The sequence below is a fragment of the Trichosurus vulpecula genome, chromosome 6, assembly GCF_011100635.1.
Source record: "Trichosurus vulpecula isolate mTriVul1 chromosome 6, mTriVul1.pri, whole genome shotgun sequence".
Classification (NCBI taxonomy): domain Eukaryota; kingdom Metazoa; phylum Chordata; class Mammalia; order Diprotodontia; family Phalangeridae; genus Trichosurus; species Trichosurus vulpecula.
The window spans coordinates 213,722,827-213,749,516 of NC_050578.1; the positions used below are offsets into that span (position 1 = coordinate 213,722,827).

A 26,690-nucleotide genomic window follows, 5' to 3' on the forward strand; every position below is an offset into this window, starting at 1 on the left:
GGTGCTCTCTATGCCACAAGAAGGCACTGGAGAAGGAATTCAATGGAGAGAGGCCAGAAACAATTTTGAAAGGTGCCTTAAAAATGCTTGGCCTGTGCTTGAGACTAAATTAAAGCCCCAACACTCTAATGATTGTCACCCTGCTCACAGGTCTCATGGAAGAGTCTTTCCTTTCAATTCAGTAAATATATCCAGAGTGCCCACTGAGAGTGGGGGCCTGTGCCTGGTGGGTTACCAAGTTTACATAAAACATGATGCCAGCCTACGAGAGGAATACACAAACAGATAAAAATATCGATCATACCTGATATTATATAAATGGATCTGAGCAATATAAACAACAAATACACACTTGGTACAATGAACGTAGTAGGTCTTTCGTAAACGTTCCTTAAACTAAACTGAACCCTTATTCACCGGCTCCTCCCATCCAAGCACAAAAGATCTTGGAGCTTCTGAAATCGGGTGACTCCACCCCCAATGGAAACAAGGGAAAGAGGATTTGGAGTGCAAGTCCTGGGTGACCTTGTGGGGATCACTTCAGTTTCCTCATTTGTCAAACAAGGGGGCTGGGATCCATGCCTGTTAAGTCATCTTCAAGTTCTCCACCTATGATCCCATGATAAAGACAGTATGATGAAAGGACACCTCAGTGAAGCAATCTGAGAGTCATAGAATGAAAGGATGCCGGAGATAGAAAGAACTTTAAAGACCATCTAGACCAACCTGCTCAGTAAGGAAAGCAGGGAGAGGAAAGGAAAGGACCGCCCAGGGTCCTCCAGTGAGTACAGGAAGCAGAACTCCTTTGGCTACCCCATGGTGCCTCCAACCGTACAGCCTTCTCTAAATGTAGCCTTTCATTTGACAAGACCCCAAGCAGGCCTGGGCTCAACACTAAAGCAACAAGCGCCTCTTTGCCCTTGGACTGGCCAAATGGGTTACACGTAAAGTCATCATTCTAAAGGCATCAGGTAAAGAAGAAAGGGAAGTGCCTTGATTCAGCAGAACATTATTTATTTGTCGGTCTAAATGTCTCCTTGTGTTATCCAAAAAGCAAGAAAAGATGTGAAATCCTGGTGAAACATGGGAGAAGGACGCGGAAGGTTTTTCCAGACCTCTTCCAGGACTGTAATTCTAAAACAATCGTACCTCGAATTAATAAAACAGATATTCTGCGCAGGTCTCAAAACACTTCCCACTTTATCTACTAAGACCTCTAATACTCACCATTTTCCTTTTTCTTCCTTCAGGTTCAATGTTCATTTCCTTATATTTTCCAACAGCAATTTCTAATTTCTTCTTAAGATCAACAGCATGTTTCAAACGTTCATCATGAATCCCTGCTCGAGTAAACAGCTGCAAGTCAAGAAATGACAATTACTGTGGTTTTAAATCGGCACTCGGATAAATCATTTCAAAATGCACTTGCGCTTCTTTTTGTAGCTTCTTCCTTATTGTATATTTTTCTTTTCTATTCTACATTTTTGTTTCATTTGGTTTGCCACAAAGAAAAGTCCTGATAGAAACTGTTATAGATGGCAGCTTTAGGACTGCGCAAGCTTCCATCAGTTTTTTTCTGTCCCAGTAGGTGTTCAAGGATAAGGAAGAAGGAATAATATTTACATTTATGTAGTGAATTAAGGTTTACCAAGCCCTTTCTCCAATGACCCTGTAAAGTAAGCAGAACAAGTTTTAATAACCCCATTTTACAGACACTGGAAATTGAGGCTCTGAAAGGTCTGGTGACTTGCCCACAGTCACAGAGTGAGGCAGAATTCAAATTCAGGTCTTTCGACTTCAAGGCCAGTGCTCTGATCATGGAGCCATATTTTCTTATAACACTCATTCCAAATTTCCATATCATCCTTCAAGTTTCATCATATTTTCCATTCAGTAATTTTATAGCTTCATCTGAAGCTCAAAAAACCTTTGTCACTGCCAGTGTTCAGACTTGCCCTAAGGCCGTGGCTATGTAGCAACTGACAATCCATAGTGCTGTTTGATGAAGGTTTTAAGATTTTATGGCAACCAAGGCTCAAAGTAATTTAAAATACAAGGTGCAAGGGTAACGTACCAGGATGTGGTGTCAGCTAGCCCTTATAGCCAGTCAGTAAACATTTAAGAGCCTTACTCTGTGCCAGGCACTGTGCTAAGCATTATCCCTACCTGAATCCATGACTGAACAGAGGGCAGGAACTTGTTTTTAATGAGCTTAAGGCCATCCATGGCACTGTTGACCACAGCCCTGTTATCTTCGTTCTCGTGTACTTGCAAATCTGCCAAAAACAAAACACAGCCAGAGCAGTAAGCAAGAGCACCTGGCTGGCTCTTTAAAATACTGAAATGAAAGATGGCTGGATGCATGATTATTTGCACTAGAGATAGTTATGGGAGTCAGTTTTACTCAGAGTAAGGCTGGCTCACCTGAGAGGTACTAGGGAACTCAGAATTAAGCTGGAACTCTCCTAAAGTCCTTTGATAAACAAAATGCACTGGAACTCCATGGTTCCAGGCATTTCTCCACGTAAGTTAAAGCACAACAATGGATGTGCACAAAGGTCAGTTCCCAAAATAAAACTCCTGGTCATTTTAGTCATAACTCCCTAGGAACAGCAAAAAGCTGTGTTGACCTTTGAAAAATCCTCTCCACACACTATTCATTTGTTTGTTTGTTTGTCTGTTTTCTCAGGGGGGAAGGTAGGGCAATTGGGGTTAAGTGACTTGCCCAAGGTCACACAGCTAGTAAGTGTGTCAAGTGTTTGAGGCTGGATTTAAACTCAGGTCCTCCTAACTCCAAGGCCGGTGCTCTACTTACTGTGCCACCTAGCTGCCCCTCACACACCATTCATTTAAACACTTGTTTTGCTCATGACTGTTGTGGTTTAATTTACAGAAATGAATAACATTGACCAAGACAAACTCCAGTTTATCTAGAATCCCAACAAGCAGAAAGAGGCTCCATAAATGGAAACTTTTCTTTGAGGCTAAACAATGCTTACTAATTGATACCCACGATGATGATTGCTAGGTACTACAAGATCCTGGTCAAAGAAAGAAAGTTACATTCAGTACAATCTTAGGGCAAAGTGAATTTCAGGGTATTCCAATCCTTTGATAACTGCACTCTGCTATTCACCAACTGTGTGACACTGGAGGAATCATTTGCTTTCCTGGGGCCTCAGTTCCCTCCTCTGAAAATTAGAGGCTCAAAAGAACTGGAAACAAAATGGGTGCCCAGAACAAGTGAGATCTTGGTTCAAATCCCACTTCTGAAATTTACTATCTGTGTGACCCTGGGCCTCAGTTTCCTCTTTTGTGAAATACATGGGTTGGACTTAATGGCCTGAGGTCCCTTCCAGTTCCAGATCTAGGATCCTAGGAAACTGTAGCATATGACTATAATGGATGATTTTGCAGTAAGAAACAAAAACTCTCAGGAATTCAGAGAAACATGGGAAGGCTTGCATAAACCGATGCAGAGTGAAATAAGAACACGTCTTCCAGGGAGGATCTTTAATGACAGATTTCTGGGCATTGTGCCACCTGAGCTGGGGGGAAATTTAAAGCAAAGATGCTTTCCACCTTCCATGCATCCATAAAAGTTCTCCTCTCTTTGGGGCTTATCAGAACAGATAAACCTTGAACTCTCTCTTTGGCCTTGCTGTTCCAGGACGTCAAAGGCTTTGTAAATGTTTTCTGGATGACTATGCAGTCTTATTGTGAGACGAGTATGAGATCAGGAAGTATATCAACTTGGTAGATGGGAAGGACTTAACTGATGGAGTGACTTGTTCAAGGTGATACAGGTCATTAAAAGGCCCTGCCTGCGTTGAACCCAGATACCTTGGCTTCTAGGCCAGGGCCCTTTCTCTCACTCTGTGGGACGTCACTGTGATTGTGGGGTACAGGGATGGCTAGGAGGGTTTCCTGTTTATCTATGTTTGCCATTGTCCCTCATGCCACACAACACTGGCAGAAGCTATGCAAGGTGGCTCTGCTTTCAGTAGTGCTGACATGTTACTAAGACTCCAGAGAGCATGATGAAATATTAGGTAGAGTGAGTCCTTACACCCTCTGTAGTACGGTAGGTGCATGACAAGAGAACAACTGACATGGCTGACAAGCAGTCCAGAGGACAAATAAAAAGTTTAAAGGAAAACTTGATTACATCCTACAAATCTTACCCACAACATAAATATTAAAGGGAGGTAGGCCTTCAATAGCGAAGGCCTTGAAGCCTGACTTTGATTCATGGTTAGCAAAAAATGTAAAGGAGATAATAGGAAACCAGAGGACAGGAATTCAAGGAGAAGCCTGGGCTAGCAAGCTTATAGCCACTGTGAGATAGGAATATCCATTTTCAATAAAGATCATACTATTCTAGACCAAAAAAGTTTTGTTTAATTAAAAAATTCTCAAGTGGTCTCTCCAATAAAGAGGTAGACTTCAAAGTATAATAAATGCCTAGTGGAATGGTGGAAAGAAGACTAAATTTGAAATCAGGAAACCCTGTTTCTCCCTCCAACACTAACCTAGCCACAGGATCACAGGCAAATCATTTAGCCTCCCTGAGCCTTATTTCAATAAAATTATCAACTAACATTTATCAAGTGCCTACTATGTGCAAGGCGTTATGCTAGAACTTGAAGAGACAAAGTAAAAATCAACAGCTGCAGCCTTCTGGCTCTTAATTTCTTCTAAGACAATAAAACATAGACACAGAGAAGGAAACACAAAGTGATCCGAGGGGGAGGAGAACACTAACAAGTGGGGGGAAGGAGGGGCTTGAGGAGGATTCATGGACAAGATGGTAGCTGAGTTTCACTTTGCAGGTAGGTAAGGATTGTGAGAGGCAGAGATGAGGAGGGGCACTTCAGCATGGGGGACGGCTTGTACAAATACAGAGAGGCAGGGATGCAATGCCAAATCTGTGGAAAAGCTAACAACAGTCCAGTTTGGCTGGGATGTCAAGTATCACAGAATGAATAATGAATATTCACACTAGCTACTTTGCAAGACTGTGGTGAGGAACGCGCACTATACGCCATAAAGGTACAGAAATGAGGGTTATTTTTACCTGTAGGGACTTCCAAGTTCAGGGAGTACTTATGTGAGCCAAGACCATGGCTTCTTATAAAGTCTTCCCCATCCCCAACCCCATCATCATCATCATCGTCGTCGTCGTAGTCATCATCGTCATCGTCATCATCATTGTAGTCATCGTCATCATCCTCCTCCTCCTCATCATCATCATCAGAATCATCTTCTTCTGCACATTCCCTGTGATCCACCTCCTTTGGCTCTGGAGGTCTCGACCTCATTGGCCAATCTCTGTTTCCACCCTCTTTCAGGCAGAGAGATGGAGGAAGTAAGTCTTTGCTGCAACAAGGCTGCTCCTGGTCATCAGGCCTCAAACCAGATGCTGGGCACATGATTGCGCCGTTTAAAACTGCTACCGAGGTTTCTCTGTCTGCCTGAGGAGCTCCAGCTGCCGCCGCTCCTACCTCCACGTCTCTCATGGTAAAATCAAAGGGCATTAACAGTCTGAAGCAATTCTCCATCTCTGTTAGGCACATTTCAATTTCTTCAGACATTTCTGCCAAAAGAAAGGGGAGATATTTTAGTGCTGCTGGATGGATAAACACCAAAATCTCAAAAGCAAATCCATACATACAGCCTCAGCCTCCTCCCATAAGGGGGAGACAGCAAACTATCCTATATCTGCCAGAGGAGAGGTTTACTTTTCAGCATCAAATAAGATGGGCTGTGATGGGTTGTAAAAGTGTTCTATGTTCACAATCATATTCACATATTCCCTTCTCTCTGTCTCTGTCTCTCTCCCTCTCCCTTACACACACACACACACACACACACCCACCCCTCCTCTCCCACAGTGTATTCTACTCAAACCCTCTGTGTGTTTATCAATGATGGCTTTTTAATTGCTTAATAAACCATAAAGAACAACAGATGGATCTGCAAGGTTATTCTCAGAGATGACACTGGGTAATGATGCTGCAGTTCCTAAAACGTATGTTGTTCTGGCAGGCCATTGGTCGATCTATGAATACCAAGTGAGATGTTACTGCAGAAATAGCTTTGGTAAAGTTTGCTGTCGGCTTAGAATTATTAAGGGACACTGAATTCCCAATCCCAAGCCAACTTTTTACTTACCTGAGAAAAGAATAAAGGTCCCATGAATTATTCAACACACTCATCTGCTTTGTTACTAGTTCTCCTTCCTGCCACTTTTCTTTCTGTAATTGGCCAGTTACTCCAAGTGAAGAAATTGCTCCCTGGGAGGGAGGGATGCTCTCTAATGCTTTGGGGTTATTAGAACTCTTATCTACTATACTGATTTCTAATTGGCTAAATGATCCCTTGGTCACTGCTTCTCAAAGTGGGGTCTCTGGTAATTTTCAGACAATCAAAATGCAAAGGCAGATCATACAATGATCTAGGTGAGGATCTCAAAGGGTACAGAGCAAATAGCTTTATTTAGGAAACTCACCAACCAAGGCCATGGACAACTCAAATAAAATGCTATCTCCAGGTCTTAATTCTGAACCCAAGTCAAAAAAGGAAGGGGACAGTATAAAAAGGGAGGTCTCACAGAACCTCAGAATTACAAAGGTCTTTAGGGGGCATCTAAGTCCAAACTCTACCCGCGTAGGTATCCCCTCTAGAAATGAGTCATCACTCAGCCTTCACTTGGAGGCCCCTAATGACACAGAATTCACAATCTCCTAAGGCAGATCACTTCTAATTATTAGAAAGTTCGTTAGACTGAGCCTAAATCTGCCACTCTGTCTTTTGAAATAAAGCATACCAAGTCTAGTCCTCATTCAAGTACCTAATAAGAGTTAACAGTTAACTTCCTACATTCAAGTTTTCTCTTCCCCAGTTCCTTCATCCCCAATTCTTCCAACTTTTCCCCTCACCCCATGATCTCCAGTCCCTTCGCTATCTTGGTCATCTTCCTCCAAACACAAGAGTCCAGGTGTGGTCTGATCAAGATAAAGGAACAACAGGGCTACAATCCCTAAACCCGATTCTACGCATTACAGCATTACAGAAAACCTTCTTAAAGGAGACAACTGTGATAATCTCAGTCTTGTTCCCTCTGCCTCTTCTCCTCCAGACTCCATTCTCCAACCTCTCTAGATACCTTCCTGACAGTTTCGCATGAAATATAAACTCTTTACTGGCCAAAAATAAAGCAAACCAAAGGATATTGACCTAGAAGAAATTCTTTGGCAAATAAGAGTAGATGGGATAGATAGCTCAGAAATTCTGGCCATTGGTGCTCCAAAGATCACAAGCCAAGGAGCTTAAAAGGGTCTAACTACCTCCTAGAGCAGGGCTTCTTAACCTTGGGACCACAGCCCCATCCACCCCCACCCCACCCCAGGGTCCATGGATAGATTTCAAGAGGTCTAAGAACTTGATTGGGGAAAAATTATATCTTTATTTTCACTAACCTCTAACTGAAATTTAGCACCTATTTCAATTATTGTTTAAAAAATTCTTCTGAGAAGGGGTCCATAGGCTTCACTAGTCTACCAGAAGTGTCCATGACACACAAAGTGGTCAAGAACCCCTATCCTAGGACATCTTTCCTTAACAGCAAGGAAAGGACAAGGACATGCTAATCTGGCCAAGTTTGAGCAAGGCCACTAGATGGCAGAGGAGAGGTATTAAAATATCCTGTTAGCATGGCTTTACAGATTTGCTGAACCATCAGCATACAATCTGGCTTTCTTTCAGACTTCATTACAGAATAGTAAATATATACACAATAATGTATTTATTATCATTAAATAATTTACATAGGCATCTTTCAAAGATTTGTTCTAAAAAGCAATGCAGATGTGATGATCAGAAGGGAAGGGAATAAGCATTACTCTAGCATCTACTACGTGCCAGGCACTGTGCTAAGCCCTTTACAAATATTATTTCATTTGATCCTCATAACAAGCCTGAGAGGAAGTGCCTGTTATTATTCCCCTTTTACAGTTGAGGAAACTGAGGCAAACAGCATTAAGTGACTTGCCCGAGTTCACACAGCTAGTAAGTATCTGAGGCCAAACTTGAACTCAGGTCTTCCTGCCCCCAGGATCAGCACTCCGTCAACTGAGCCACCTAGCTGCCTCTATCAGGAGCAACCCCTCCCTCTCAGAACCCCCAGAGCCACACTTTGCCTCACCTGTCCTAGGCCAGGTCCTACATCCTGCCTTTGGTTGAAATTAGTGCTTCTTATGTCAGGAACCAGCCTGGAGTCCTCAGAGAAAAAAAGCCAAGCTCCACCAGGGTAAAGAGCGGGCATGGGGGGTAAGACCACACTCTGTGCTGATTATTGTAATATCATCAGTAACTTCACTTACACTTGAAGAAGCCAGCTACTAGCTCACCCAGCTAAGGCACATTCAATGCTTTACTCAACAACCTCACAAGAGAAGCAGAGCTTCAGAACTGCTCCCTTCATTCTACAGGCAAGGAAGCAGAGGGTCAGAGATGACCAGAGACAAGCCCAAGGTCACACAGCCAGTGAGGGACTTCATTCCATGCTATAATATCATGAGCATTTTAGAAACAGACACTTTTTTGACACTATTCTCCTAATGAACATGACTTTCAGCAACTTGCCTTGCATTTCTTTTTCCATTCTTTTCGCCCTTTCTTTATAGATGTTGTCTAACCGTTTTTGCTTCTCCTCATCCCTTTTTCTTTCAGCCAAAGTCCTGGCGCTAACATCTTGAAAATCCACCTGAGAAATTAAAAATAAGTATTAGGCCTGTCTGTGAGAAACATCGAAGTTTCAAACGTAGGAAAAAAAAAAAACAGGTTATCTGCTAAAATGAAGTTTGGATATCAAAAACAAGAATGTGCATTTAGATATGGCCCTTTATGCTAGCTGGCTAGTAGCACTTCCACACTCACTTTACCTTCCAATCATTAGAACAGCCCTGGGAGGTGGAGCCAATGAACAGTACTACCCAACCCATTACACAGATGGAAAAATTGAAGCTCAGACTTGCCCAATAAGTAGCAGAGATAGCCATTAAACTCAGAATTCTTTCCCCTTTCCCAAACTGTCTGGAATATTTGTAGCTTCAAATTTAAGGTCAATACATTATAAATCTATTAGAAATATACATTAATTATGGGGTTTTACTACTGATAACAAAGTATGTAGCTACTTTAAAAAAGAAGAAATTAAAAGGCTTCAAGCACCAAAACATGAGAGCTAACAGCACTGGGATAGGGATCGTATCCTTGACAATGATTTAGGAAATCAGAGGTTGGTCAGTTGCCTGTCTAGGAAGACGGACAGGACTGAAGAATGTAGGCTGACATGGCTCAGGTCAGAGGCTCTAACCTTCCCCACCCCGCCAACAACCCCCCTCACCTTCCCTCACCCCCTCCACCCCACACCAAGAAGAATCAAAGATACCGCTCTTAAAGGAGGCAAGCACCTTATGATGGGAAGAGCACCAGATCTGGACTCAGGAGACCCCAGTTCAAGTTTATGCCTGAGTCACATCACTCAGCTCTGTGGTTGAGACTTCAAACACCAAGGCCTGAAACATGAGATTTTCCCCACAGACACACAAAACTAAGAGAAGCAGACAAAAAAGGCACCTAGTTTGGGGGGAAAGTCCCTTCCCTAAGCTTCATGGCTTAGCCCAGCTGAGGCTTTACGTGGCTCACCTACCTACCCTCCTTCCAGCACAGTCACTTCTATAGCCACAATGTCAGGACCAGCTTCAGGAACACCAGGCCAGAGGTACAGGCTCTCCATGCTCTTATATGGTGGACAGAGGTGAGAGAACAGCTGGTACCCTCTCTGGGGTTACTGGCAGCACCTGCTGTCTTCCTACTCACACAAATCTACTTTTTCCTCCCTCACATGGTAGTAATACATGCCATAGCATGATTTAAAATAGATCAAAGCATTTGTGACTGAGACTAAGGAAGAGACTTCTACAGAATGTCAGCCTTCTCATTATTTTGTCTTAGAATTATCTTCACACAGTATGCAAGCCTAGGGGCTCCCCATGTCTTCTCACAGATCCCAAAGAGTTAGCTATCTGCTGCACCCTAAAAACCATGGGCCTTTCCAGCTCCCCTGCAGCTGAAACCTCCTCTCCCCCAGTGTCTCCCACTACCAGAATGGGAGCTCCCTGAGGTCAGGGCCTGTCTTGAGTTTCTAGTTTTAACCCAAAGCTTAGCCCAATGTTTTATACATAGTTACCACTTAACAAATGCTTTTTCATTCAGTCAATGATTAAGGCTTTTTTTAAATCCAAGTTTTGACCAGAAGGAGCCATTTAACTTAATTTGACTAACAAACACAGGAAGTTCCAGGTGGGTGGTAGGGAGCTGCCCCTGATCTAGGATGCCATAAACTGTTTTCTGAGGTCCCCTCTCAGACAAGTCTCCCCCCAATAAGCTTGTGGTTCCCTCAGGCCACACAAGTGATTTCAGCTTACACAATAAGCTAGTTAAACCCTTAACCTTAAAGAGGCCAAAGTCACAGTGAGAATGGCAAAGAGAGCACATGATCCAAAGCACAATCCCTCAGCAGTAAGTGCCAAGAACAGTCGATCAAACAGTGAAAATATCTACTAACATCATGGTGACTTCATGGTACAGTGGACCAAATGGAAGACTTGGAGTAAGGAAAGCATGATTATTTTTCATGAATCCAGATTAATAATAATAATAATTAGCATTTATACAGTGCCGATTATATGTCATGCACAAATATTATTCCATATGATCCTCACAACAACCCTGAGATATGTGTGATATTATTATCACCATTTTACAGATGAGAAAACTGAGGCCAAAATAAAAAAGTTAAGTGACTTGCCCAGGGTCACACAGCTACTAAGTATCTAAAGCTGGATTTGAACTCAGGATTTCCTGGGTCCAGTCTCAGTTTAGGTGAAATTTGAGCTTTGTTTCTGAGATGCTGTCAAGTAGCATGCTAGAAGAAAAATGGTATTTTAGGACAACTAGGGTTTTTGTTAAGCTCCAATGCTTTGAACATTATAATTACATTGCTTAAGCTACAATAAGAATCTTCCACTCCTCCCTAACATGGAATGTTCCTGGTCTTTTGGTGTTATAAATTCAACAAATCCACCTAACCTATTATCCTCTTTTCCCTTACCTTAATGGGATCTAACATAGAAGAGTGAGGTCTTTAACTACTTCTGAAGGCTGAGGATGACTGACTTAAAAGCTGATAAATGTTTAATGATTCCATTACGTTTTTCACAATAACTTGGATGAAAGGATAGGTGTCACACGTACATCAAATCTGCGCATGCCACAAAGCTGGGTGGGATAGCAAACCCATCAGATAGCAGAATCAGGATCCAAAAAGATCTTGACAGGCTAGCTATAAAGAAAAATTCCTATGGATTAGAGTTGCCCAAAGGGGTATGGACTGCCTCAATAGGTAATGAGTTTCCTGTCACTCAAGGTGTTCAAGAGCAAGATGGACAACCACTCTCCAGGGGTTTTGTAAGGCGATTCCCATTTAATTACAGCCTATATTTGATTGCCTTCTGGGGTCCTTTCCAACTCTAAGATTCTATGCCTATGACAAGCAGCTTGCTCCAGTAGAAAGAACTTGGCAGTCAGGAGACCTGGGTCCCAATCTTGACTCTGTCACCTAACAGCCCAGGTGACCAAGGGATAGACCACTTCATCTGACTGGAACCCCTAATTGGTCTCCCTGCCTCTAGGAGACCTGAAAGTGATTGTTTCCTCCTGAAATTCTCCTAAGATTATTATGTCTGGCCTTCTTCTTTATCCTATCTCACAGGACAGAAGTGAGGGTCACTGAGCTATTATAAAGCACTACGTAAATGTCAAATATTACTATTATTAAGCCCAGTTTTTATGTACATGTGCCAACCAGGTTTCATGATGCATAAGGGTAGGGAATATTTAATTTTCCATCTTTGTCTCTCCAGGGCTTTGCCCATTAACAAGTATTTGTTAAATTACATCAAACAAAGATATTTCCAGCCAATAAGCAGTCTACAAAATTCAAGGTAGCATGTGCTAGGAGAAAACAGCATTGATTCAATTTAGTTTATCTGGAAGCAAGTCAAATGCCTCCACCTCCCCCACTCTTGCCTACATTCCAAGTTCTCTTAGTAAATCAAAGAGTAACATTTTCTCCTTCATAACACTTGCGAATGAATAACTGCCCTGGTAGTACATAGAAGAATCCAGCCACAAGTCAAGTACTGACCCAGCCATGAAGGTTCCAAGGTTCAAATAATTCCAAGAGCACAGGCACAAGGTGTTATTGCATACTATTGAACAAGTGCCTCTTATAATGTTTTCAGTTCAGATTATTCATCTCTATTCACCTGTAAAATGGGCTAATAATGTTTCCCTACCATCTGGAAGTATAGTAAAACTTGAGTAATTGAGCCTTGTAAAGTATGTGATGATGAAGTATGAGATTCTCCTGGTGAAAGGTAGTACAGAACTGAAAAAATGTCACCTCTCTTAAATCATCAGGTGATAAAAATACTTGCTGCTTTATCGGAAGAAAATCAAATGGGAAAGGCCAAGTCCTCAATTTCAAAATCACACTTCTTTGCTTAATAACATATGCGTCATTTAAGCCAGTAGAAGGTGTCTCTTCGAGACTCACTCAAGGTGTGTTTGGGTAAAAATTTTATTCCAAATTCTTACAAACGCCAAACTGAAAACTGTTTCATTTATCATCTAGACAGCGGACTCTGTCATCGTTTAAGTGCTTCACTACAGGCTTTAAAAGAGACTGATGAGAAGTCTGAAGTTAAATAACAACAAAGAAAATTAAATGGAGATCTTTTAAATGTTCACTCAAAAGACAGTAGGAAGAGAAGTGCTCATTAGGATGTGTGACCTTAGGTTCATTATAAAATATTTATAAGGTACATATGGCCCCCAGGTGCCATAAGGGACAAGTAAAAAGATTCATTTATTCAAGCTATCCCATACTGTTGCCATGATAATCATTTCATTTCTTGTTATCCTTGCTCATGCCTAGTCTAATGGAGAATCATATGAAGCTACCAGATCCTGGGATTTAGACTTGGAAGAGAACCCAGAGATCATCTAATCCAATCTCTCCATTTTACAGATGAGTAAACAGGTCCAGAGATACACAGTCACAAAGGTTCTGAGCTAGGGCAAGAGTTCATGTCTTAGGCCTCCAAATTCAGTGCTTTTTCCAGCATGAAAACAATTTCATAAGCATAATTCTCCTACCTGAAATTCTGGGAGGTTCCAAAAAAGTATACCGAGTAACTATCTTTGCTATAAACCATATCAAGGGAATAAATTCCATGGTTTAAAAAAAATATTCTATTATGCCACACTCTAGCATGGCAATAAGTAACAGTATAAAAATCCACTGAATGGCAAAGAATTGGACATTGAAGAGATGTCCACCAACTGGGGAATGGCTAAACAAGTTGTGGTACATGATTGTGATGGAATACTATTGTGCTATAAGAAATGACAAGCAAGATGCTTTCAGAAAAACCTGGAAAGACTTACATGAACTGATGCAAAGTGAAGTGAGCAGAACCAGGAGAACACTGTACACTGTAACAGCAATATTGTACGATGATGAACTGTGAATGACTTAGCTATTCTCAGCAACACAATGATCTAAGACAATTCCAAAGGACTTATGATGAAAAATGCTATCCACCTCCAGAGAAAGGATTGATGGAGTCTGAATGCAGATCGAAGCATACTTTTTTTTTACTTTCTTTATTTTTCTTGGGGTTTTTGTTTTGGTCTGTGTTTTCTTTCACAACATGACTAATAAGGAAATATGTTTTGCATGACTGCACATGTATAACCTAAAAAAGAAAGAAAGAAAAGAATATATTTTACAGGAGTGATGCTTATGAATGTTTTTTGAGTGCTTGGCTTCTTATTTCTTGATTACAAATCATATTTCCCAGCACAAAAAAAGAAGTATCCACTAACATCCTTCTCCGATGCCTCATCGTTGCATGAAAGTAATCTGGGATTAGAGAAGACTGTATCAATGGAGCATGGCTCCCAAGCGGACCTGGAAACATAGAATCTCCTGCAAGGGCTAGCCTTGCTAAGTGTAGAAAGGCTCTTCATTGGACAGCTGGCCACAAAGGGATAGATTCTGAGGGTCCAGGAAATGATTAAACACCCACCCTAAGGCATGAAGGGGCTATGATTGAGAAAGGGCATCAACAGTGATGAAATCATAAGTACTGGAAATATTGAATAGCCACAAGCGCTATATGCACCCTCATTTCCCCTGTGGTCTTTGTAATTTTCTATTTCATTCTATTTCATTTCCACCTCTGCTCTGATACTCTGATCTCAAGCTAGATACAGGATCTTGTTAGAGACAATGTGATGAGAGCAAATCACTGGTTTGCTTATTATTTAAATTCTGAGTACTGTTTGTATGGATTACAATACCATATATATTTTGACTCATTGACATAAACAAAATCTTCCAGACTTTCAAATGTCTAGCTGTTCTACAGTTCCAGCCAAACTCCTTAATGGAGGAGGTTACACTTTTCTGCCTCTATTTACTCTCATAGTTCTTGAACGTATTTGGTCACCATCTACTTAAATCCATCTCTCCATTTAATTTTAGGTGCCACCTTCTCTCCCCTCAGCCAATTTTCTTTAAATTTTCTTACAGCCTTGTATACATCTCTACTTTGCACCAACTTTGTGGCCATATTGTAATTCCTCTATTAGACTGTAAGCTCTAGGAGGGCAGGCACTATGTCATTTTTCATCTTGGCATCCCCAAACCAAGTGCCATGCTTTGCACAAAGTACACAGAAGACTCTTAAGTATTTGTTGAATTGAAGTAACTTTCCACTCTATTTTGTCCTTTAGATAAAAAATACTCCCTAGGAAATGAAGGACAAAATAAACCCACTTTACTCATCTTTCTCTTCCCTCTTTAGGACTTTTATGCCTGATTGGAAGAGAGAATGCCAGGTGGATAAAAGTTAAATGACCATCTTTTACTGTAAGATGCACAACCTGAAAAACATTCTAAAGTAATCAACTTGAAGAGGGGAAATGATAAACAGGAAGCACCGAGGTAATCATCTTACTCCATTAGACATATCCCTAAGTACAACCTCAGATAATCACCTACCGCATAGTTTGCTATCAACAGATCTCTCCCTTGTGGACACAGGCTAAGGACCATCCCTAGAGTTTCCAGGCAAGAAAAATCGTACTATGTGTTCCATCCCAAACCCCTGTGTTTTATACATGTGAAATAATGTTCAGAGTAACAGCCCAGGTAGCCTTGAAGGGGCAAAGCAACAAAAGGGAAGCATGAGACTGGGGAGGAGTTGAAGGCCAAGGGGACCACAGGGCTCCCAAGCTTGGAGCTTTTCTGTTCCCTCTGCCTCTCTCCAGCTACCTCCCTGAGTCACTGCCTGACAGTCAGTTAGAGGAGGTTCAACTGTGGCGGAAGACCATATTGGCTCTGAATCCTTCAAAGTAAATCAAATAGCCAGAGTTCCTACCCAAAATTTAAAAATCCCACGATCATGTGGAAAGACTAGTTGACTCTATTTTTCTACTATATTCGCAGGCAGCTCCATCATGTATAAAACATTTCTACAGTGGATATATCTGCAAGCAAGCCCTGCCATCTCACCAGAGACCTGCCCTGGAGGCTGCTGTGTGGCTTCCAGAAGCTGCAGAATCAAACCTGGAGGGGAGAAGGAAGGAGGCACATCTCCTTCTCTGTCTCACTGATATTTGAACAGTTTTTTTGGCTGCGATACATGATTAATTCTGATAACACCTCAGTGAAGAAAAAGCAGAAAATATTGTTCCTATTTTAGAACTGAGGAAATTTAAGAGAAGTCATGAACCTCCCCTATGTTTTGCATATCTCCATGGTAGGAATCATTACAGCAACAGAATACACAATTGACAATGTTATCTCTAAGATTTTTTTGAAAATTACTTTAGATTTATAGTCTAATAATTATGAGCTATAAATGATAAATAGTAGATCACATTTTCAGCCTACTGATATTATAATGATCTACACATGGGTTTAAAATAAGCTAACCAAAAAGTTAATAAAACATACATGACTGCTACTTTCTCCTGCACTCCACAGCCTTTCCAACTAAGAAATAGGTCCAGAAGTGGGGTACCACTGCCCCAGCACTAAAGTAAACCCTGCAGAATTCAGGAACTGACTGCTCCTGTGCAGAAACCTCTTTGGGATACACTGATGTTTACAAAGGATGGCAAAAAGCATGTGTTGAAAATAAACAGTAATTCCATAGACTAGAGAATGATCTCCTCAGGCATGAGAAAGTGCAATGAATACCTGCAAATAATGAATCCATTATTGAAAATTCCCATCACAAATAAAGGGAAAAGCTTGAAGGAGTTCTAGCTCACAGAGTTGTGAGGCAAAGTACTTTGTAAATCATAAAACATTAAAGAAACACAAAATGATATGACAATAAAGATGATGCAAAATACCTTTTTGTTATGTTTTAAGAAATGATATCCAAGAGAAAGCTTTTTGTAGGCATCTCCATATTTCTCATTCCATTCTGTAACAGATTTGAGAGCAGCTTTCTTCAGTTTCTGGGCTACTTCTTTTGGGGGTGGAAGAGGCTGTTCATAGTCTGTTTCCACTGTGAGTTCCAGGAATTCTTGGAAGTTGGAAATAATTAGTGTCCGAAAGTGATGTGACCTGGTAAAGAGCTCATCCACAATCTGAAAAGCTGAGAAACGTATCTCAGCATGTTCTTGATTCAACTGAGTCATGAGTAAATGGTAAGCATGACTGATATGCTCCTCTGAAGATCTGTTGAAATATGAACAATCCTTAGCCAACAACACAAGGCCTGAAATACAAATTGGTTTAGCATTTTCTCCTAATTTTAAGTAAGCCCTCTTTATATATAAATAGTATATAACTTCAAGCTAAATAAACTCAAGATAAATCCCCACATCAAGCAATAAGCTTTTAGCTCTTAGATGTTTTTAACTGGATTCCTAGGCTGAAAGCTGTGTTTTCTTCACACATTCCTAATATTTCTAAAGAAAGTAATTTTCTTTAAATTATGAGAAAATTATCATTCTTTGAAACCTCAGGTATGGAGCAGGGACTCTACAGTTACATACTAGAAATCTTAACCACAATGCCAGAGAAAGTAGGGTAACCAATCCTTTTAAAGAGTCATCCAACAGGTACTTAAATTCATCTGGAAATAAAGATCATAAAGAAAAAAATCTCAGAAGAAACAAAATTTCAAGTATCCCAAACACTAATGGAAATATGAACAGAGGGTATAAGTAGGCCACGGCATATTACCAAGAACATGCATGTGAGAAATGAAGTCAAAGAAAACAAGGACATGTATGTCGGGGGGAAAGGAATTAATCGTGCATTATGAATAAGAAGCAACAGATAGACAGGGGACACTGGGTACCCTCCACATGATAAAAGAACCAGAGGAATGCTGTCAGCATCCTGGGTGATTCTTCTGTGAAAGATTTACAGAAATACATGGTTGAGAATCACCCAATATGCAAAGGATTGGAAAATCTGTGATCTGTGGAAGGAAAACTAAGTAAAGAAGTTTCCTATAAAAAGAAAAGTCCAGAAGAAACCCAGCATTTATTAACAACATTAGAACACTGATACCTTGCAAAAAGAATTTGGTTTCACTTCCCACCCCCACCTTCTTTCTTTCTTCCTAATTTTTGGCCCAGCAGTGAGATGAAGACCGGAAGGCGCTATGTGGAAAAAAGAAGAGAAGACAGGTGGAGATAAGTGTGCTTGGAAGTAGGGCATAAATGGAATGGGAGATGGCTGTCTAAGGGGGCAGCCACAGGATGACAGATTTTCCCTTTGCTGCACAAATGATCCCATTCCTTCCTGTCTTCTCCAGCAGATTGCCCCTCTATCATCCCTACTCTTTCACTTATCTTCAGTCTCTCCCTGTCTATTGTTTTATTTACTACTGACTACAAACATGCCCATGTCTCCCCCATCCTCAAAAATCCCTCATTTGATCCATCCCTCCCTGCTAACTATCATCTCACATCTCTCCTCCTCTTTGAGGCTAAACTCCTTGCAAAGGCTTCCACTTCTTTTCCTCTCACCTTCTTAACTCTTTGCAGTCTGGCTTCCCACCTCGTCATTCCGCTGAAACTTCACTTTCTAAAGTTACTAGTGCTCTCTTCTTGTCGAATCCAATGGGCTTTTCTCAGTCCCCATTCTTCCTGACCTCTCTGCAGCCTCTGACACTGTTGATCATTCTCTTGTCCCTAGGTTCTTGGCATACTGCCCTCTCCTGGTTCTCCTCCTACCTGTCTGACCACCCTTCAGTCTTCTGGCTGGATCTTTCTCCAGGGCACGCCCGCTAATGGTGGGGAGTCTCCAGGATTCTGTGCTAGGCCCTCTTCTCTTCTTCTTCTATATTATCTTGGTTTTTTCATCTCATTGATTCCCATGGATTCAATGATCATCTCTATGCTAATGATTCTCAGACCTATTTAACCCTAACCTTTTTCCTAATCCTCAGACTAATATCTCCAATTGCCTGCCACCTATGCTGATCTAGATGTTCTGTAGAGATCTCGGACTCGACATGTCATTATCTTTGCTCCCAAGCCCCCCTTCTCCCAAACTTGTCTATTACTATTGAGGGCACCACCATTATCCCAGTCTCTCACCACCACCACCCCCATATCAGTGTGTTACCAAGCCTGTTGATTTTACCTTTGTAATGTCTCTCTTTCATGCCCCCGCTCCAGGGGTTCCCCACTACCTCCAGGACAAAATCTAAAAAACTCTGTTTGGTATTCAAACATCTTCGTGACCTGGCCCCCTTCTGCCTTTCCAATCTTCCCACATACTGTGAGATCCAGCAGCATTGGCCTCCTTGCTGTTCCTTGCACAAAAGACTCTACTCCCTACTCCAGGCATTTTCAATGACTGTCTCCCATGCCTAGAACACTCTCCTTCCTTATCTCTACCTCCTGGATTCCCTAACTTCATTCACATTTCAGCTAAAATACAACCTCCTATAAGAAGTCTTTCTTGATCTCCCTTAATGTTGTTGATTGTTCCCAATCGACACTGTCTACGTCTTATATGTACATAGCTATTTTCATGTTGTCTCCCCATTAGACTGTGAGTTCCTTGAGAGCAGGGACTGTCTTTTATCTCTCTGTCTCCTTAGTGCTTAGCACAGTGCCTGGCCATCCAATCCATCCCATGACTCCCTAACCACAGGACATACTTGCAGATTTTCTTCACTTCCTTCATTTTTTCAGGATCCAGTTGTGGTTCTCCTGAAGTGGTGAGGTCCTCTACCAACTGAGAAAGCTTTTGATCCATATCTTGAAAGCTGCAACAGAGAGACACTAAATCGTGACATGGTTCTCTTAAAAATCACTTAAAATTCTTCTGGAGTCCGTTCTGTGGGAAAGTATAAAAGTCCAAGGTTTTTAGTGGTTAGAGACTCACCTGAAGCATCTATCCTTTTCACAACAACTGATGGAAGCCCAAGAACAGGAAGAGCTAGCTTTCAATTGTGACATGGAGACTGCCTCTGATTTAAGCTATTTGCCCAGTTCTATATGTGACTCTTAAATCCCTCCAACTGTGAAACAAAGCTGTACCCAAATCCCGAGGGTGCTATAAAGATTAATGCTTGCAAAGAATTCTGAAGGTACAAAGTACTTAACTATTATCCTGTTCTCAGAACACCCATTTTATCTGTTCTGAAAACAAGTACGTACTGGAAAAACCTATAAAGGAAAAAAATAATAAAAAACCCCTAACAAACAGGTTTTTATTAGCTGCTAGTGATATCATATATCCCCCAAGGCATAGTACAAGATGGTCCACATACATCTGGAGAAGCAATTTTAGAAAGGAATATACAACACTGTACATCTCTCCAGATACCCCTTAGCAGATGGCAGACCATTTCTGATAAATAGTGATATTCCATTGCCTTCTAGTTTCTGCCTTGTGCCAGTTCTATTATGAACTAGTAACACTGAATTTAACAATGACTTTGAGCTGTTGGGTTAGAGCAAAGAAAGTCATGTTAACCAAAAAAAAAAATGGAAACAGCTTATATGGCTAATGACTGGGAAATGATTAAATGAACTGTGGCATATCAATGCAATGGATTATTATTGCACCATGAAAGGACAAATATGAAGACTATAAATGAATATGGAAAGACATCTGAAGTGATACAGAGTGAAGAAAGCATTCAGAACAAATATAATGCCTATATAAAAAGTAACAGCAACAAAATCTGAAAAGCAGACACACACTAAAGAGACTAGAAGCAAACAAGATGAAGGGAATTGTTATTGTGATCATTTTTCCCAGACGAGATTCTTAATGGGAACAAGAGCCAATACAAGTTATAATTATGAGTCAGCACCCACCCCCACCCCCCGCCAAAAAAGAAGAAGAATCCAGTCTGCCTAGAATAAAAGGGGTTAGGAGGCTCCAATGGAAGCTCACAATATGTCACTGGGGATGTGGAGGGACAGAAAGCACAATCCTGAGCTGCCAGTATTAGAGGCATATATTTATGACTTTTTCCCTACAACAAAGCAGATTTGAACCAAAGGAGCTATTTATATTTGTATATTGAGTTTGATTTACTGAAAGAACTGGTATCCAATTTTGCACATAGATTCTCACCCAAGGCTGCTGTTTTGGGAAGTACCTGAGAATTGTTATGAGGGTACCACTGAAAAGATTTCAAACAATGCTACAGATTCTTGGGAGTTACATGGCTTGTGAAGCAACAGGATTAAGGTATTCAGAAAGGAAGATGATGTCACTGATGTCTTATGTAAACTGCCTGAAATCATGTAGTCTTCCCACATCCTCAAAGAGATACCTGGAAAGGGGGCTCCTCGGGAATTAGCAATTAAACATTTCCAAAGCAGGATTTGTAGACTAACATAATGCCGTTCATAGAGAAAGCAGAGTGAAGAGTAGATCATATGTGGAAAATGCTGGACAGTGTCCCAATGCCAGAGAGGCAGGAATTCAAGCTGTCCTTCAAACGTGCTAAGGAGGCCGCTGGATAATCATGATTATTTTCAGAAGGACATGGCCACGTGGTGTCTTTTGATACCTGGTTAGAACAGGTGCTACAGTAGTAGTGAGAGACTGTAGCTAAGAACAGCCTTACATACACTCTGAAGATACAGGTGCTTAAGTATTGGCTAATTCTGTTTAGCCAATTTTGTGGCACTGAGAGTACACACAACTCAAATGTGACATTATTAACCTCCTTGCAAAAGGAGGGATCAAAACTGTCCAGCTTTGTCATAAGTTTGGAAAATTATCACAGAACCCATGATCACAAAGTGCAGTGATCCCCGGAAAGTAGGTGAGCTACAAAATGACTAACTCAAGTGCCCAAGGGGCATCAAAACTAAAAAATAAACATTAGATCTGACTTGTTCCCTGCTGCCCAGGCTCCTGTGTGCAGTCTTTCCTTGCAGCCAGTCATGACATATCAGACCTTATCAAAAAATGTTTGAACTCCACCGAAGCCCTACTATATAGTGAGGTTTCCAAGAGACATGGATAGGATGGGTAGACAGAGATACACTGTTTACAAAATCAGAAACAATGGGGGAAAAAAACGCAAAGTTCTGAAAAGTTCAGGTTCAACCACTTCTGCTTGTGAGCATCATTAATTGGCTTTACCTTAGGTTATGCAGAAAATGAAACATCAGGCTGGTTGTAAAGTGGGGTACTTGACAACAGAATATATGGATTTCCCGTGATAACTTTTAGACATTTACTCGTACTATGAAATAAAGCAGTATGCAAAATGGAATTATTAATGTGTTCCAAATCAATTGAAATATCATCTTGTTGTTTGTGTTTTTCAGGCTCTCACAACTTTGATCCATGTATACGTGGCAAATGCAGCATTTGCCCTATAATGCATCTGGTGGATTAAATGTAATTACCTCTAATATAAAATGATCATAAACGTATGGAACTATCAGATTTTTGTATCTGGGGAACTGAGTGGTGTCAATACATATCTTGACTTGCTTAAAACATTAACAGGAGGCTCTTGAAGGGAGGGGATACTGTAAATAAACTATCATTGGTGCACCCATAGTTGCATGAGTGCTTTCAGCTGCTAAGGAATTATCCAGTTGATGAGGCAAGCAGAGGCAGAGCATAAGGAAAAGTACTCCACAGTGACGAAAACAGGTCTTATATGAAACAAAACTACTCAATCAGGGGCAGGTCACCGAGATTAGAGATAGGTCTCACCAAGATGCTTTGGCCAGTTCTGCTGGAAACTGGATGGATGGGCAATCTTCTCAGAGATGAGGAGGTTCAGGAAGAGCAGACAAGGCTACCCACGTCAGGGATGGCACCTAAAGAGTCTGAACAATGATCTATTTTGCTACAGCCTTGAACAAGATGGGCACAGGAAAGGCGGGAGCTCTCACGAGGAAAATCTGGCTGTGATCATCCAGAAATTGAAGGCCACCTGACATCAGGAAATGGAGATGGGGGCTGCCCTAGGTCATAAGAAGAAAAAAAAATTAATCCCTGCTCCACTAGCTTTGCCCAGATCCTTTGTTAAAGTTTATATATGTTTGTGCATACACACACACACACACACACACACACATATAAACTGTAAATAATCTGGCATTTGTATATCTGTGCATTTATGCCTTATTTTGCTTGTTTTGTTGCAATTGTTAAGTTTATCCTAAAAATTAAAAAGTCATTGTGAAAATATGTTTAATATGAATATATATGTAGAGCCTATATCAGATTGCATGCCGTCTTGGGGAGGGAGAAGAGAGATAGGGAGAGAAAATTTAAAACTCAAAAGCTTATGGAACTGAATGTTGTAAACTAAAAATTAATTAATTAAAAAGTCATGTCAATACTCAAATTCTTAGGCACATTCTTAGCAATCAAACAATATTTTTTTTCACCTCACTAGTCATGTAGTATGGCTTTGAGTATCAACAAAATACCGTATCTTAAAAGTCTCAACTTTTTCACCTGAAAAATGAGATTGGACTAGATGATCTCTGAGGTCATGTCTAGCTCTAAAGTTCTTTGAATCTACGGTTCAATGAAATTAGGCAAATCCTTTCCCTTCCCTAGGTGCAAGTATCACCAACTGGAAAGGAAATGAAATTATCTGGTCCCTCCTGACTCTGACAATCTATGATTTGATGAGATAAAACACTCCCATACATAAGAAAGGCTGTCAAGACAAGAAATCCCTTGTCATTATAGTAAGGTGATATATTCTCAGAGTCTCCTTTTGCAACTCAAAACACAAGCTTACAAAGAAACAATATTACATGTGGTAGTTACTTAAGTTCGGTAGTTATATTCTATGTTTGCAATAGGATCACTGCTATATTTGTGTGTATATGTATATACATATATACATGTGTATATATGTAAAAAGCATGCGTGTATATATACATGTACTGGCTCTGACATATGTTGGCTTTGTAATCCCAGGCAAGTCATCTAATTTCTAGGCAACCCTCTAAGTTAGTATTAAGTAAGCTCCTCCTATATGTCAGGTGGGGGCAACTTGATAGAGTACGGAGCTTGCAGTCAAGAAGGCTTATTTTCTTGAGTCCAAATTTGGCTTCAGACATTTACTAGCTGTGTGACCCTGAGCAAATCACTTCATCCTGTTTGCCTCAGTTTCTTCATCTATAAAATGAGTGGGAGAAGGAAATCAAAAACCACTCCAGTATCTTTGCCAAGAAAACCCCAACTGGGGTCACGAAGAGTTGGATACATCTGAAATGACTGAACAACAACTATGCCAAGCACTGTGCCTTTAAGCAAAACACTAGGATCCAAGAGTTGCAAAAAGGCAGTCCCTTCCCTCAAGGAAGTCAGTCAGTCAATAAGTATTTTTTAACTATCTACTATGTGCCAGACACTATGCCAAGAACTAGGGATACGAAAAAGAGAGGAAAGACAGTCCCTGCCCTCAAGGAACTCACAATCCAATGGGGGAGACAACAAGCAAACAAGTGTGTACAAACATAAGGCTCTAAGTTGCAGAGAAGGTGCCTAGCTTTCATTGGTAGAAGGAGTTTCCTCACTGGCAATTCTCTATAGCAATTAAAATACAGGTCTAACCTCTATCCTTACCCCTACCTCCTTCTTGTAACCCATATTATCCAGAGTTTGGAATCCCAGGACCTTAAAAGAAGAGTGCAATATATTTCAAAAGGTTGTAATATATAAGAATGTCACACAAAGGAGAAATTGGGGGGTGGGAGGGACCATTAGAACTAAAAAGAAAACATGAAGCTTTTCTAAATCAAGAGGGAGCTGGAGAGTTTGAAGAAGAAATGGCTACTTGTGTAGCAAAGAATAAGGATACGTATACACAGTCATCCACAGTTGGAGTTGGAAAGAGAAGGCATGAAGGGTGCTAGAAAGTGTCCAGAGGAGGGCAAACAGGATGGTGAGGGGATTTGGTTCCATGTCATATGAGGATTGGAGTTAGGGATATTTAGCTTTAAAAAGAGAGGCCTACAATAATTAGGCCACAGGGAAGAACCAAGAGCAACAAATGGATAGAAGTTGCAAAGAGGCAAATATACCCTTTGGTATATAAACCTCCTAACAATCAAAGCTGCCCAGAAATGGAACTGAGCTGTCATAAAAGGGGGATGGTTTCCCTTTCTTTAAAGGGCTTCGAGCAGAGACTGGATGTGATCATTCCCCAAGTAAGTTATAGTAGATGTTCATTCTAAATGTCTAGACTAGATGGTTGCTGGGCACTAGACTGATGTGCAATATTCTCAGACACAAGGAGGTTCAGGACCAGCAGACAAGGTTGCCCACTTCAAGGATGAAGAGTCTGACCAATAAAATGATAAAAAAAAAAAAACAAGGTTAAAAGTCCTTTCCAGCTTTAAAACTTTATGAGTGTGTGATTTGTCAGTGATGAGATTCAAACTCTGTCGGCCTGGCTCCCTATTCAACAGTGTTTCCGTGTACAAAGACAGAAAGATAAATAGCAAACAGTCTCTGCTCCAAAGGAGGTCACATAACGTTACATGAAGCCTAATTAGAAAAGCAGCTAGAGAAGTTCTCTGGAGGCACACAGAGAGCATTCTCCCTCCTTCTATTTCCTTTTATTATACTTATTCAGGGCAGCCGCCACAGAGAATGCTCTATGGACAGAGTGAATTCTGGGGGTCCCTGGGCTGAGCCCCCTGAGGCTGGAGCAAAGAGGAGTCCCGTGATAACGAGCTCCCCGGGAGAGATACTCAAAAAGTGGCGAGTTGCTCCCCTGGGGTCCCCAGGGTGGGCCACCTGGATCTCCAGAAGAGGATTTCTCCAAGGTCTCCTGCAGACCCCCAGGCTGGGGTCTCAAACGCTTCGGGGCTGATGGATCCCTTAGAGTCCAGCCCTACCCCATCGTACAGAGGAGGAAACTAAGGCCAGGAGCCTGGAGGGGGCTGGGCCGAGGTCAGAGAGCTAGTCTGAGGCTGAGCAAAGTCGGCCCCCCGGAGATGCAGGAGCTCGATACCCTCGGGCCACCCGCCTCCTTCCCCGCCCCACCCCTCTACCTACTCTACCCCCGTCGAAGGTCAAGGCCAGTGGCGCCCCCGCCCCTCCTCCCCAGGGTGAGCCCAGGCCCATCACCCCAGCAACGGCAGCACCTACCGGCCGCGAGAAGAGCCGCGAGACCCGCCTCAGAACTACAGCCTCCGCTATTGCCGCCGCCGCCGCCGCGCCCCCTGCTTGGCCACGCCCCCCGGAAGTCTCATCTCTCCAGCCAGCCCCACCTCCAAGAGGGCGCGACCCAGAGCCCGGCCAACCCTTACGTCATGGTTCCCTTCAGGCCTAACCATTGGCTGAGCACGGGCAGAAGGGGTGGAGTCAAGGTGTAGGAGGGGACCTAGCTGTCCTGGATGGAAGAGGGCAGGAAGGAGGAGGCCAGAGAGCTGCGCAGTGACGTAGGCACGCTCTTTGCGTGTTGCGTGGGAGGAGACGCGAGACGAACCACTAGAATGTATGGACAGTAAAAAAAAAAAAACTGGACGGGAGAACCCACCAAGATCTTAAAGGAATAGTACTACAAACCCTGCAGTACACCGCCTCTGCTTATTTCCCCGTAGGGTTCCCTGGAGTCAAGTCAAGCCAACAAACGTTTATTCAACGTGTCAAGCGTTGTGCTAAGCGCTGGGAACAAAATTACATTTAGCAGGACCTTATTCTAGGGATTTTCCCCAAAGAGAAGAGTTATCATAGAGCCTTAAGAGCTTCTTGGGGAAAACTGAGAGTTTTCTGTGACTTGTCAGGGTCACCCAACCAGGAGATGTCACAGAATCAGGACTCGAACCTAGGTCTTCCCGATTCCAAGACCAGCTTTCTATTTACTGTGCCAAGCTGCCTCTGTATCCCCACTTTACCGACGAGGAAACTGAGATCTAGAGAGGGGGGCTAGTCTGTGATCACACAAATAGTGTCAAATAGTTGGGGACTCAAACTCAGGAGGAGAAATAAAGTGATACAGAAAGAGATACATATAAAGACACAGATACATATACTTAAAAAGAAACAAAGAGAT

The 26,690-nt window shown here is 41.7% G+C and overlaps 1 protein-coding gene across 1 annotated transcript in view; it reads right to left on the reverse strand.

The window, feature by feature from the left end:
* Window positions 1–25,876, reverse strand: part of UVSSA (UV stimulated scaffold protein A) — a 105,039-nt gene extending 79,163 nt beyond the window's left edge. Inside the window, exons 1-8 of the mRNA XM_036765394.1 lie at window positions 25,784–25,876; window positions 22,376–22,629; window positions 19,338–19,445; window positions 16,561–16,891; window positions 8,647–8,767; window positions 5,078–5,596; window positions 2,167–2,276; window positions 1,228–1,356 (exon numbers count right to left, since the gene is read on the reverse strand). Of these exons, the coding sequence (XP_036621289.1) occupies window positions 1,228–1,356; window positions 2,167–2,276; window positions 5,078–5,596; window positions 8,647–8,767; window positions 16,561–16,891; window positions 19,338–19,435 (1,308 nt within the window). The 5' untranslated portion in view covers window positions 19,436–19,445; window positions 22,376–22,629; window positions 25,784–25,876. The remainder of the gene's footprint in view (window positions 1–1,227; window positions 1,357–2,166; window positions 2,277–5,077; window positions 5,597–8,646; window positions 8,768–16,560; window positions 16,892–19,337; window positions 19,446–22,375; window positions 22,630–25,783) is intronic.
* Window positions 25,877–26,690: the final 814 nt, after the last annotated feature.